Below are 12,726 nucleotides of genomic sequence, written 5' to 3' on the forward strand. Positions count from 1 at the left end.
ACACTCCTCTGTCAAGCCATCCAGGCCTACGCTCTTGTGTGCCAAGCCCTTGGCATTCCGATTGGAGACTGGCGACTCCAGACTGGGTGTGGTAAGCTAGCATCCCATCCAAATGGAAGGCCGCTCTGTTCAAGGGGGCAGGGCAAGGGTTTCTGGGCTCCTCTGAAATCTTAAGACAAATTGTCTGGCAGTGGAGGTGAGGTTGAAATATCACAAATTATGAAGAATGAACTGTAAAAGGATCTTTATTTTTTTCCCCCATCCAGTACCATAGCCAGAAAACAAGAAACCGTTGATGAGCATAAATGGTCTGGAACAGGGGCCGGCAAACTTTTGAGACGGGATGTACCCAAAGAACCGCATGTGGCTTGTGAGCTGCAGTTTGCCGACCCCTGGTCTGGAAACATGAAATACGTGGCAGAAAATGCTCGGCCAGAGGAAGGCCCTATAGCAGGGAATGGCACTCCCAGAGTTGAACAAGGAGGTCGGATTTTCAGAGGTGTAGGTGGCTATCTTTGTGGCTTTGAGCAAATGCAGTCACTGGCCTGTGTAATCAAAACTAGCCTTTGGGAAAGTAATTCACCTCCCAATGGAACTGATAGCACTTGTTCCTTAGCTTGCTCTTCACTTTCAGCCCCTTTAGGTTTTATGTCTCCTGCTCCATTGCATTTTGGCTGACCTGCTGCTGCTAGTGGAAGAAGGGACTACAGATAGGAAGTATAGCATACTAGGAAAGAAGCCCTTTTTCTGAAATGCTGAGAGATTGGGAAGAGCCCAAACAGTGTGGGGAAATCCAATTTCTTTGGAATTACACTTTTGGATTAAGCATTTTGTACTACTTTGTTACCTCATTATTTTTTCCTTCTATCCAACTTAAATCTCTCCTCCTTTTCCTAGTTATACAAAAATTTTAAAACAAGCCAACAAAAATCAGCTTCTTGGAATTGTGTTCCTTTCCTGGTCCTTGGTTTTCTCCATAGGAGTAAACAGAAAATTATAATCCATGCATTTGAGAGTGCTGTGGATGTGAAAAGATTGAAAAATGTCTTTCAGTTACAAGGCCAGGAGGAGGTTTTTATCCTAACAGTATAGGTTGGTTTCACATAAAGTATTATGTATCAGTTTCAATTCTTTAGGTATTGGTCAAACTACTAAGAGACAATGTATTTTTTTCTCCTTGTGATTGACCAGCCTGGATTATGCCTGGAATATCCAAATCCTGATTGAAGTTGAAATTGAATATCGCTTCTCTTGATCCTTGTATGATCCAAGAGCATCCAAATTACCTAACTAAATTTTTGCCTACAATGGCATTTTTTTTTCTAGTCGTACTGCTTTCCTAACTTCTACATTCCTCAGCCTCTCTCTCTCTCTCTCTCTCTCTCTCTCTTTCTCTTTCTCTCTCTCTCTCTCTATCAGTGGGATAAATCATATTTAATTCAGAGAGCTAGTTTACCAGGCGCTTGAGCTCCTGCCTGTTGGATTCAACCTGATCCGAACATTTACAGAGACTCAGATATTCTTAAAATCAGAATCAAATGTTTCTAAGGCAAGTAGGGCTTTCAGAAGGCACCTAGTTCTATTAATAGTTCCAACCCAGTCTCCTGGAGGAACAGGCACACAAATTCTTTTCTTTTTTATTTTCAATATCCCAGAAAATTCATTTCCACAGTCTTATTGGGTCACCCAGGTATTTTAAGTATCTCCCTGTTAGAAATTTCATGTTTTCAAATTACTCCTTGAACAGTTACACTTTTCACTTCTCCTGCAAGTTGGATTTATTTCCTCCTAAGAATGTGCCATGCCCTTTAAAATCAGAACAACTTACATGTCTATCAGTTGAAGATCTTAAAACATCTTGATGGTTGTAGATCACCAAACAATAACTCTGTATTGAATAATGAGTCTAGTCTAGTTCGGATAGCAACCTGAAGTTTAATTTCACTCAAGATGGTCAAAAGAAAGGCAAAGTTCACCAGTCAGTGACCTTGCGCAATAGTTATTAGGAAAGCGGTTGAGCTCATTTCTACAGACGCAACCTCAAGTCTCTCTCCCCCAAACGAGTGGCCGCTTGGCCCTCACTCTAGGAACTAGATGGAAGGTGTGCTCTCCCTCCAGGCCCCTGTGCATGGTGGCTTCTGGCCATTAGCTCCTGGGTCATTGACCTTGTTGTCACGCTCTCTTCTCTTCCCCACGTCAGTGTCCACGGTGCAGTGCCCGAGCTTCAGCCACTATTCCGTGTGCACTAGCAGCTGCCCCGACACATGCTCGGATCTGACGGCCTCTCAGAACTGCGCCATGCCCTGCACGGAGGGCTGTGAGTGTAATGAAGGCTTTGTCCTCAGCACCAGCCAGTGCGTCCCGCTGCACAAGTGCGGCTGTGACTTCGATGGCCACTACTATGCCATGGGGGAGTTCTTCTGGGCCACAGCCAACTGCACAGTGCAGTGCCTATGCGAGGAGGGGGGCGACGTGTACTGCTTCAACAAGACCTGCCGCGGTGGGGAGGTGTGTGCTGTGGAGGACGGCTACCGAGGCTGCTTCCCCAAGCGAGAGACTGTGTGCCTGCTCAGCCAGAACCAGGTGCTGCACACCTTTGACGGGGCTGCCTACGCCTTCCCCTCGGAGTTCTCCTACACGCTGCTCAAGACCTGCCCCGAGCGGCCCGAGTACTTGGAAATTGACATCAACAAGAAGAAGCCCGATGCAGGGCCTGGTTGGCTACGAGGTGTTCGGATCCTGGTGGCCAACCAGGAGGTCAAGATAGGAGGAATCGGGGCTTCAGAAGTCAAGGTAAGACGCCTTCCTGCTGCCCTAGAGAGTTTTCCAGGAGTCATGCAAGTGAAGGAGCCAGATTCTTCAGGTTTGCCTCTCTGCCACTGACCATGAGTAGATTCCAGGAAGGCAATGACTCCAAAATGGGAGCATTTTCTGTCAGCACCAAAAATGAATGCAACGGGTGGGGAAATGGAGTGAAACTGGAATTTCTCAAATTAGATCGTTATACCAGGACTAACTCTCCATTATAGCAATTAACATAGAATGTTTACTATGTGCCAAGCACTATTCTAAGCAGTATCACATTTAATCCTATGAGGTATATATTATTATCCTCATTTTACAGATGGGAAAACTGAAGCACAGAAAGGTTAAGTAACTTCCTCATGGCCACACAGCCATAAAATAAAAGTCGAGCCCAGGCAGCCTAGCTCCAGAGTCTGTGCTCTTTACCCTGTACTCTACTGGTTCTCCTACCTGTAGTTGGGGCTCCATATGGAGTAATGAAAAGGGTGACTGCCATGGTGCCTCCTGCCCCTCTGACCTGGTCTAAAATACCCAGGATCAGGCATCCAAACCCATAGATCATTAGTGCTAGAAGGAATCTAGTGCAACTCCTTGTTTTCACATGAAGGGCCCAAAGGGCTACATTAGGGATGTGGGCTTCCCTAAAGGGCTGAGTTGTAGCAAAGCTGGGAGAAGGGGGTATCCCCCTTCTTCTGATCTAACGTGCAGTTCATAATATCACACGAAGCCGACTTTAGAAAACAAAAGTCAATGCCGTACTGTACACGAACATAATAAAACACACATCCACAAACTGGCAGGGTTCTGTTTCCATTCCCTTTGACTCACCAGCAGAGATTAGTTTATTGAAAGAATAGTAAGAGGTAGATAGGTGGTTGGACAGCTAGATAACTAGCTCTACGCTATATGCCCCCAAGGGGCGGGACAGAGGAAAAGTCAGATTTGAAGGGAAAGGAAGGAGCCAGAAAGGTGGGGGAGAGGGGGCGCTGTCTGTGAAATGGTGTCGGGAAGCAGGAGGACGCAGCACATGTAGGACAACTTCTGCTCGCATTCCAGTTTTGTTTCAGGCTACCTTAGAGTCTAATACATACAGAAATAAACAGCAAATGTGTTGAATCACAGGAGTCTAGAACTAAAGGAACAAATAGGCTCACGAAAAACAGCTGATGTCCGTCTGTGCCGTTTCTTCAAACCGCCAGCTTCTTGACATTCCGCAGAGGGCTAGTCCTGGGGCCAAGCTTTGTCTTTATTCCATAGCCTGGAAAATTGTGGTGGATACTTTGTGTGTAGCTGGAATTGATGATACTGATTTGCTTTTTTCAGTTGAATGGTCAGGAAGTGGAATTACCTTTTTTCCATTCTTCGGGGAAGCTGGAAATTTATCGAAATAAAAACAGCACGACAGTAGAGTCCAGGGGCATTGTGAGCGTCCAATACGCAGACACAGGTCTGCTCTACATCCGGCTCTCCACCGCTTACTTCAATTGCACCGGGGGCTTGTGTGGCTTCTTCAATGCTAATGCCAGTGATGAGTTCTGTCTCCCCAATGGCAAGTGCACAGACAACCTGGCAGTGTTCCTGGAAAGCTGGACAACTTTCGAGGAGATCTGCAATGGGGAGTGTGGGGACCTACTGAAGGCCTGCAACAATGACTCAGAGCTGCTCAAATTTTATCGGAGCCGCTCCAGGTGTGGCATCATCAATGACCCCTCCAACAGCTCCTTTCTAGAGTGCCATGGGGTGGTCAATGTCACTGCCTACTACCGCACCTGCCTTTTTCGCCTGTGCCAGAGCGGAGGCAACGAGTCAGAACTTTGTGACTCTGTGGCTCGGTATGCAAGTGCTTGCAAGAATGCCGATGTGGAGGTGGGCCCCTGGAGAACTTATGACTTCTGCCGTAAGTGGGGCTACATGATGGGGGTGGGCAACTGGGTGGTGATGGAATAGATGAGACACTGGATCTTCTTTCTCAGGACTTCTCTTCCTGCTGGAATTGAGCTCAAGGACAATGTAATTCCTGTGTACACCTTCCCTAGTCTGATGTGTCTTCTAGAAGGACCATCACCCTAAACCAAACTGTTTCTCACCTTTATTTTGTTTCTAGTTACACAATATCTCTTCACTGTAGAACAATTAGCCATCCTTTTGACTGGCTGTTTTATCTAACACACGTTGTATCAAAAAACTAGAACTCTTTGTGTTGACTCTCTTGGTGCCTTTTCTCTTGGCAAAGAAAGGCCCCATTCATTTCAATAGAAGGTGCTCAGGCAGGGTGCCTTTCAGGAAATAGGGCTTTATCACTGCTCCCTGGGGCAAACTTGACAGTGGCTATTAAGAGTCCCATATTGTTGGTTTTTCATTTTGTCCCCAGAGTATCTAACCCCTCTGAATAGGACAGTGGCCATACTAGTAGTAATTAGAATAATTGCTGGGAAGACCTGACCTAGGACCCCTTTGGTTATGCGAGAGGCCACTAGGAGGAGTCATGTGAAGAATAAGAGTGTCTGGGACGATGGGACTCTTGGGTGGAGCAAGGACTGCCCCACTGGACTTGAGCGCCCGTCCCTTTCCCACCAAAAAGATAGGCCCTAAACCAGAACCAATGTCACCATTAAGATTTCATCCTCTACATCTGTTTATCTCTCTTCCATTATTTTATTCCTATCTAAGTTTGTTTATTTTAAAAACCTTTTATTTTGACATAATTTAAAAGTTACAGAAAAGTTGCAGGAATATCTGCATACCTTTTACCCAGATTAACTAATTGTTAGCATTTTGCCCCATTTGCTTTCATTCTCTCTCGCTCCATTTGAAAGTAAGCTGTATACATCATTCCCCTTTGCCCCTAAGTACTTCAGTGTGTATTTCTTTAGAATGAAGATACTCACTTACAGAACTACAGTTAGGAAATTTAACATTGATACAATAACTTAATATCCATATTTCAGTTTTGTCAATTGACTCAATAATGTCCTTTATGGCTTTTTACCTCCCTCAATACAGATCTAGTCTAGGGCCACATGTTGCCTTTAGTTGTCATGTCTCTTTAGTCTCTTTAATCTGGAACCATTTCTTAGCTTTATTTGTCTTTTGCGATTTTTTTTTTTTAAGAATACAGCCTCCTCCTTTTTTCAATAGAATTACCTGTCATTTGGGTTTGATGTTTCCTCAGGATCAGGTTCTGCTGTATATCTCCCACACAGACTCTTGGCATAAGTGATGTGTGTTTTTCTCACAGTATCACATCACGTGAGGGTCCACACCCTGTCCAGCCTTCTCTCATCGGTGATGAGCAGGTCGATACCGTGGTCAGGTCTCGTCAAATGTCTCCACTCTACAGTAACTATGTTTTTTTGTTTTGTTTTGTTTTTTTTCCTCTTGCAACTAATGAGCAATCTGTGGGGAGATATTTTAAGACCATACAAGTATCCTGCATGTCATCAAAACTCCCCTTATCAATTTAGTGCCCACTGATTACTTTTGCTTATATCAATCTTTAGCATGATGACTACAAAGTGATGGTTTCCAGCTACAACACTCCTTCCACTTTTACTAGTCAGCAGATGTCATTCTACAGCAGACAAGAGCCTTCCTTTCTCTTCTTCCTGTCTGCCTTTTATCTACCCTTCCGTCCTTCCTTCCTTCCATTCATCCATCCATCCATTTATCTATTTAAATCATCTATCTAGCTTATCAATATGGATTTCTAATTTTCAATGATTTATATTCCATATTTCATTTGTTAATTATTTTGGTGTCAAAATTGTTACAGATTTGGCCTGTGGGAGCCCCTTCAAGTTGCCACCTGTGTCCTTTTGGCATGCCTCTGTCATTGTCTTACTTTCAGGCATAACAAAATGCTCCACACTCATCTCTCAACCTTCCCCTGTCCCAGACTAGAATCAGCCACTACTCCAAGAAGCCTTGATTCCTTTCGGTGTGGAATGTTTATAGAAACCAAGATCTGGGTGAGGCTTACCCATTAATATTAGAGTATTCTTGCTTTACCTTTAAGCCCTTTCATCAGAAACATCTTAGAGCTAAGAATTAACGTGCGCGCGCGCGCGCGCGCACACACACCACATGTCTTGTTTAAATCTCTGGTTTCTGAGTTTTGGAAGTTTGAGGGTAATGTGGAGCCATCTGGTGGCTGTCATCTCAGAAAAGGGTGGTTTTATCCCCAGTGAACCTTAACTGCACTTGGGAGGGATTCACATCAGGTACTGCGAATCCTAAAGCTGAAATTCTGGGAGCATGCTCTTTTCATAAAGTCACCAAAATGGAGAGAGGCTCCAAGGTTTCTACTGACCATCACATCTAGTAGGGCCTTACACTACCTTCCCAAAGCTTTCTTTTTTTAAATCCACTTCCCTCATATTCCTTTGTGCTATCCCCAGTTTATTGAATGTTATCTCTGTTCCTGCTGCTGCACTCAGCTGTCACAATAGATGTAGTTCATTCCCGGCATGGGATTACTGAGTCTGCCCCATACCAAATCCAGTTTGTTGTCAGGCCATGTCCATGCCATTCTGTTAGACTATAAGCTCCTGCCCAGCAGTAAGTGTTCCTGGGTTGTTTTTTTGTACTGCAGGGAGCATAGTTTGGTGGCATTGTTTGTGTGAAGTAGGTGCAGTGGGATGGTGATGAGTCCCTCTTTTCCTGGTTGCGATAGCTGCTGAGAGTAGCTTCTTACCGTCCCTCATCTGGGCCTGCAGAGCTGAAAGAAGCTCTTGTATGTGCCTTTTTTAGAGAGAGACAGTGGACAGAAGGAGCCACACAGAACATAGCTTCTTTGGGCAGAGAGCCAGGGTTCAAATTTGAGACATCCTCCAGGATGTTGTCTAGGCCTTGCATACGTGGGTCTGGTGGGAAGTACTGGAGCGTGCACCCTTGATTAATCAGGCCTCCAGGTACTAAGGGGTTAATCTGGTCGAGGTCTTGCAGAGTGGACATCAGATTGGGCAACAGTTACAAAGCAGGAACACAGTCTTCTTTGGACTTCGAGAGAAAACCATTGCTTCTGTGTTCAGCTATATTTAACTAGCCCTCTTGTTGGCAGAGCCAGGCTGCCCAATTAAATAATTTCACAGAGGTACCTCAGGGGCCAGGGGAAGTTTATTACTTCATGTCTGTATGTTCCAGACTTTCAGACAAATCCAGACAACACAATAAGTCATAAAGCGAGAGCCATTTAAATAAGTCATGTTATTTGCTATCACCATAAACCTACAGTCAGGGTTATAACATTCATAATTTAGAGAAAAATGTTAAAAATATCTCTGTACAGACTTATTTAATCATTGCTGAGCTAACCTTCAATGCCAAAGCTGTATGGTGGTGTAGTCGATGGGAGTGGAGGTAGTCCTTCAGAGCAGAGAAAAAAATGATTGCTTTCAGTACATTGTGCGGGACTGTGGAGTTGGTACTTGTGGGCAGAGCCATTATTGCCTTGCTATTTAATTCTGTATCATCTTTTGTGTCCTTGGATTCTGAAACACTATTAAGAAGTGGTAGTATGCATCAGAGCTAAACAAAGTTTTAAAGGCAAGATCTGATTCTCCTAGGAGATGGTGGGGACCTTCACAGACTTACACAGACTTGTAGGTAGATTTCTTCTGTGCATCTGAATTCATCCCTGTCCATGTAAATTTTTGACAAACTAAAATAATAAAGAGAATGGGAAGGTTACCCGAAACACCATGGTGAGCAGCATGTGCTGCTATTGTTTTATGTGCTGTGCTTTGTGACTCAGACTTGATCTGAGGAGGGCTCCTGGGCAGCAGTGCAATGTGAAATGGAACTTGAAGGATGGGAGGATGGTCAGGATTTGGCTTTGTGAGGACCATCCCGATGGAGGGAAGAGTGTGAGCAAAGGCGGGAGAGGTGACCATGCACAGAGGGCGGTGAGGAAGTGGAAGGGGCCAGAAGGCAGCAAATCAGAGAAATAAAAGACCAAGGGAAAACCCAATTTGGAGAGTAAAAATACCTAAATAAATTCTATCCATAATAGAAGGAAGTGTGAAGAAAGGCAAGGGCATACTATTTATTGATACACTACTGTGGACTTATTATATTAGCTTGTTAATCCTCAGAACAACTGAGTTAGGTAACTATTATCCTCATTTAACAAAAGAAGAAACTGAAGCTCAGAGATGGTATCCACAGCCCTTATTCTTCCAGGACACTCTCTCCAGGGTCTTTGAGTTGGGAGATCTGGAGTTGAGTCTCTCTCCAGTATTTATTAGCTGGATTAAGTTAAGTCACTGAACTTCAGTTTCCTCATCTATAAGACAGGGATAATAAGACTTTCCTTACATGCCAGGTTGTCGAGAAAAGTTACACTAAAATGTTTAGAACAGTGCCTGGCAAGTAGTGGGAGCTCAGTACAGGCTCACCACAGGTTTTGGAATCTTCTACATGGAAAGAAAGCTAAGTGCACAGAGGAGTATTGTTGAGGGGTGCACTGAGCCTTGGGTCACCCCCAATGAGGATGACATAGCATTCCTCAAGCTCATTGTGCTGTACAAATTAGAGTGCACACTCAGCACTCACATTCACACACATGCATACATACACACGAGCATGCTAATGAGTGCACCCACACTTTGTCTCTGACCTCTGTCCCTTTCTCAAGCCTGTCTTCTCCTTGACCACCCTCAGCTCTGGACTGCCCGGAGAACAGCCATTTTGAGGAATGCATGACGTGTACAGAGACCTGTGAGACCCTGGCCCTGGGCCCCATCTGTGTGGACAGCTGCTCTGAGGGTTGTCAGTGCGATGAGGGCTATGCCCTGCAAGGCAGCCAGTGCGTCACCCGGAGTGAGTGTGGCTGCAACTTTGAGGGGCACCAGCTTGCCACCAATGAGACCTTCTGGGTGGACCTGGACTGCCAGATCTTCTGCTATTGCAACGGCACAGACAACAGCGTCCATTGTGAGAGCATCCCCTGCAAAGATGATGAGTACTGCATGGAGGAGGGCGGCCTGTACTACTGCCAGGCCCGCACCGACGCCTCCTGCATTGTCTCGGGCTATGGCCACTACCTGACCTTTGATGGCTACCCCTTTGACTTCCAGACCAGCTGCTCGCTCATCCTGTGCACCACAGGAAACAGGCCAAGCTCAGACACTTTCCCCAAGTTCATCGTCACAGCCAAGAATGAAGACCGGGACCCGTCACTTGCCTTGTGGGTCAAACAGGTGGACGTGACCATGTTTGGCTACAGCATAGTGATTCACAGGGCCTATAAGCACACGGTGCTGGTGAGTAGTCATAGGCTAGACTCCAGGAAGGGAGTCACAGGATGTGAGGACGAGGGTCCTGGGTCAGCCAGCCAGGCTGCAGCTGGATCAGCCTGGTTCAGAATCGAAGGAAAAGCGTAGATAGGAAGTTAGAGCAGAGGGGGGGCCCTGGGAATTTTCTGGTTTTTTTATCTTACCGATAAGGAAACTGAGCCTCAGCGAGAAAAATGATCTGCCCAAGTCACAGGCACCAAATTAGGAACAAAGCCAGCTCTAGAAATGGAACCTTTCATATTGTAGCAGAGTATTTTGGAAAGAGCACAGGCCTAGATTTGAATCCCAGCTTGGCTACTGCTCTGCGGCCTTGGGCAGTTACTCCATCTGTCAAAGAGAACACATGCCCAGCATGGATTAAGCATCTATCACTGGTACTATTTTCTAATCCACCTCCTTCCCTTTTTGGGAGGGATCAGAATGACATTGCCTGATTTGACCTCTTTGCCCCTCTTCTAGTCTCCCTGTTGACTCTCAGAGGACTCAGGAGTTCAAGAATCTGGCAAGCATTTGGAGCGCTTAGAGGCTCTCCTACAATCTCTCTATTCTGGCCTCGGGTCCCTTGTCCTACCCTTCCCACCTTTGCACTCCCTTGACCATGAAGAAAGGAGCGAGTTGTATTTAAGGAGTTTTGTACATTTCTGGTTCGGCCTAAGGACATCGGACCAGCAGCAGGTCCAGCTACTCTTTCTGAGCCTAAGGTGGATACAAATAAGCCAGCCAACAGCCTCTGGCTTAGCACTTTGGAGGAGCTTGTTTAGGGCGTTAGTCTTTCTGCATTGTCCTCACTGGGCTGTGGCATAATTTATCTCTAAGGGGACGCCTTTCCACCTTGTATACATCCTCTTTAAAATTCTGATCTGCTGTTGAAGAGTTCCCTGGGCAGCTCTACTGAGTTCTTTCTTCCTTAGGCTCTTAGGATTTCCTAAGCTCTGGCAAAGAGAGCTTTCTAAGTTTCCTAAACTGTCTTCCCTTGCACATTTATTGGAAAATGGGCCTTCTTAGCATCTAAGGTAGAGGTCTCACTATGTGCATTCTTCACTTTCGTGGATATTATGCCTAAACCCCTGTTTTCCTCTGTGCTTCATTTCAGTTGGTACTATATCTACTGTTGCATTAATCATACTGTATTTTTGTGTGATGTTCACGTCTAGCTCACTCAGTCCTAATTGTGGGCTTCTTAGGGAAGGAACCATACCTAATTCATCTTTATGTTGAATAAATATGCAGTGCTCTGCATGTAATGGCACTCAAAACATTTGTTAAGTGAGTGAATGAGATGACATAATAACCCCTTTCTTCCAAGGTTCCTTTCCTATGACTTTCATTTTACTGCTGATCACTTTTGCAGCAATCTGGGAGTTTAAATTACCACTGAGGCAAATTAGGTATATATCAGATTCTTTGCTTTTAGCCACGTAGAGTCTCCAAGAGATGTCTGCCCATTATAATAACTTCCCTGTACTCCATTTTCATCATATGTGTTAAAAAAACATATCGATCATTTTGTCCATGTGGCTTGCATCATGTCTGTCCTTTTCTCCTGTCTGATGTCTCCCTACTCTTAGATATATTCATTTTTATGCAGTTCCTTATTGCCTTGACATTCAACAGTCTCCCACCTTTCTACCTTTCAGGTTCTTTTCTTCTTTTAAAATACAATCTGTTCATAGGTCCTGACCCATCCAATGTATTATGAAATCATATTTTCTGCCTTGTGTTACATGCTTTCGGCACTTAGGTAGATAGACATCTGGGGCTACACATGTTGTTTCTGACCCAGTTATTTTCACCGATAGGCCATTGGATCTTTATGGGCATTTATCCTTGTTCAATGCTATTCCTTCTCTCCTTCGTGATAGCTATTCCCCACTCCCACTGCGTGTTTCACCTCTCTCCCTTTGCGTTAAGGCTAAGGACTAAATGGGTCAGCTCACTTTCCAGGTGTGTGTCCTGCTTTAATCTCATGCAGTGAACTCATGACTGAAGTCAAGAGTCATGGGAACCACACTGCTGACATCTTCCTCCCATAAAGAGATGGGAAGGGAAGGGTGGCTAAGTTTCTTAGGGCTGCCCTCACAAAGTATCACAGACTAGGTGACTGAAAACAACAGAAACTTATTCTTTCCCAGTTCTGGAGGCTAGGAGTCCAAAATTAATGTGTCAGCAAGGCCATGCGCCCGCTGAGGCTCTAGGGAAGAACTTGTTTCAGGCCTCTTTCCTAGTTTCTGGTGGTTGTAGAGAATCCTTGGCTGTGGTAACATAAGTCCAGACTCTGCCTCCATCTTTACATGCATGGCCTTTTTGCCTCTGCGGCTCCTGTTTCTCTGTGCCAAATCTCTCCTTTTAAGGACACTAGTCATTGGATTTAAGACCCGCCCTAATGTAGTATGATTTTATCATAGCTTGATTACATTTGCAAAGACCTTATTTCCAAATAGGCTCACATTCACGGGTACTGGGGGTTAAGACTTCAACATTTCTCTTTGGGGATACAAGTCAACCAACAACAGGGGGTAATTAGAGAGTAATGAGCATCAAGGAGGAATTGACTAAGGGGTGGGGGACTCCTTGCCAGTGCTCAACTTTCTAAGTCACCCTAATATCCTGAGTGCCCAAGCTGGGA

At 45.0% G+C, this 12,726-nt stretch overlaps 1 protein-coding gene across 1 annotated transcript in view; it reads left to right on the plus strand.

Moving 5' to 3' along the window:
* Positions 1-12,726, plus strand: part of TECTA (tectorin alpha) — a 96,899-nt gene that overhangs the window by 36,258 nt on the left and 47,915 nt on the right. The window contains exons 10-13 of the mRNA XM_019666165.1: positions 7-91; positions 2,201-2,793; positions 4,129-4,702; positions 9,466-10,067. Of these exons, the coding sequence (XP_019521710.1) occupies positions 7-91; positions 2,201-2,793; positions 4,129-4,702; positions 9,466-10,067 (1,854 nt within the window). The remainder of the gene's footprint in view (positions 1-6; positions 92-2,200; positions 2,794-4,128; positions 4,703-9,465; positions 10,068-12,726) is intronic.

The sequence above is a fragment of the Hipposideros armiger genome, unplaced genomic scaffold (genome assembly GCF_001890085.2).
Source record: "Hipposideros armiger isolate ML-2016 unplaced genomic scaffold, ASM189008v1 scaffold_463, whole genome shotgun sequence".
NCBI classification, from domain to species: domain Eukaryota; kingdom Metazoa; phylum Chordata; class Mammalia; order Chiroptera; family Hipposideridae; genus Hipposideros; species Hipposideros armiger.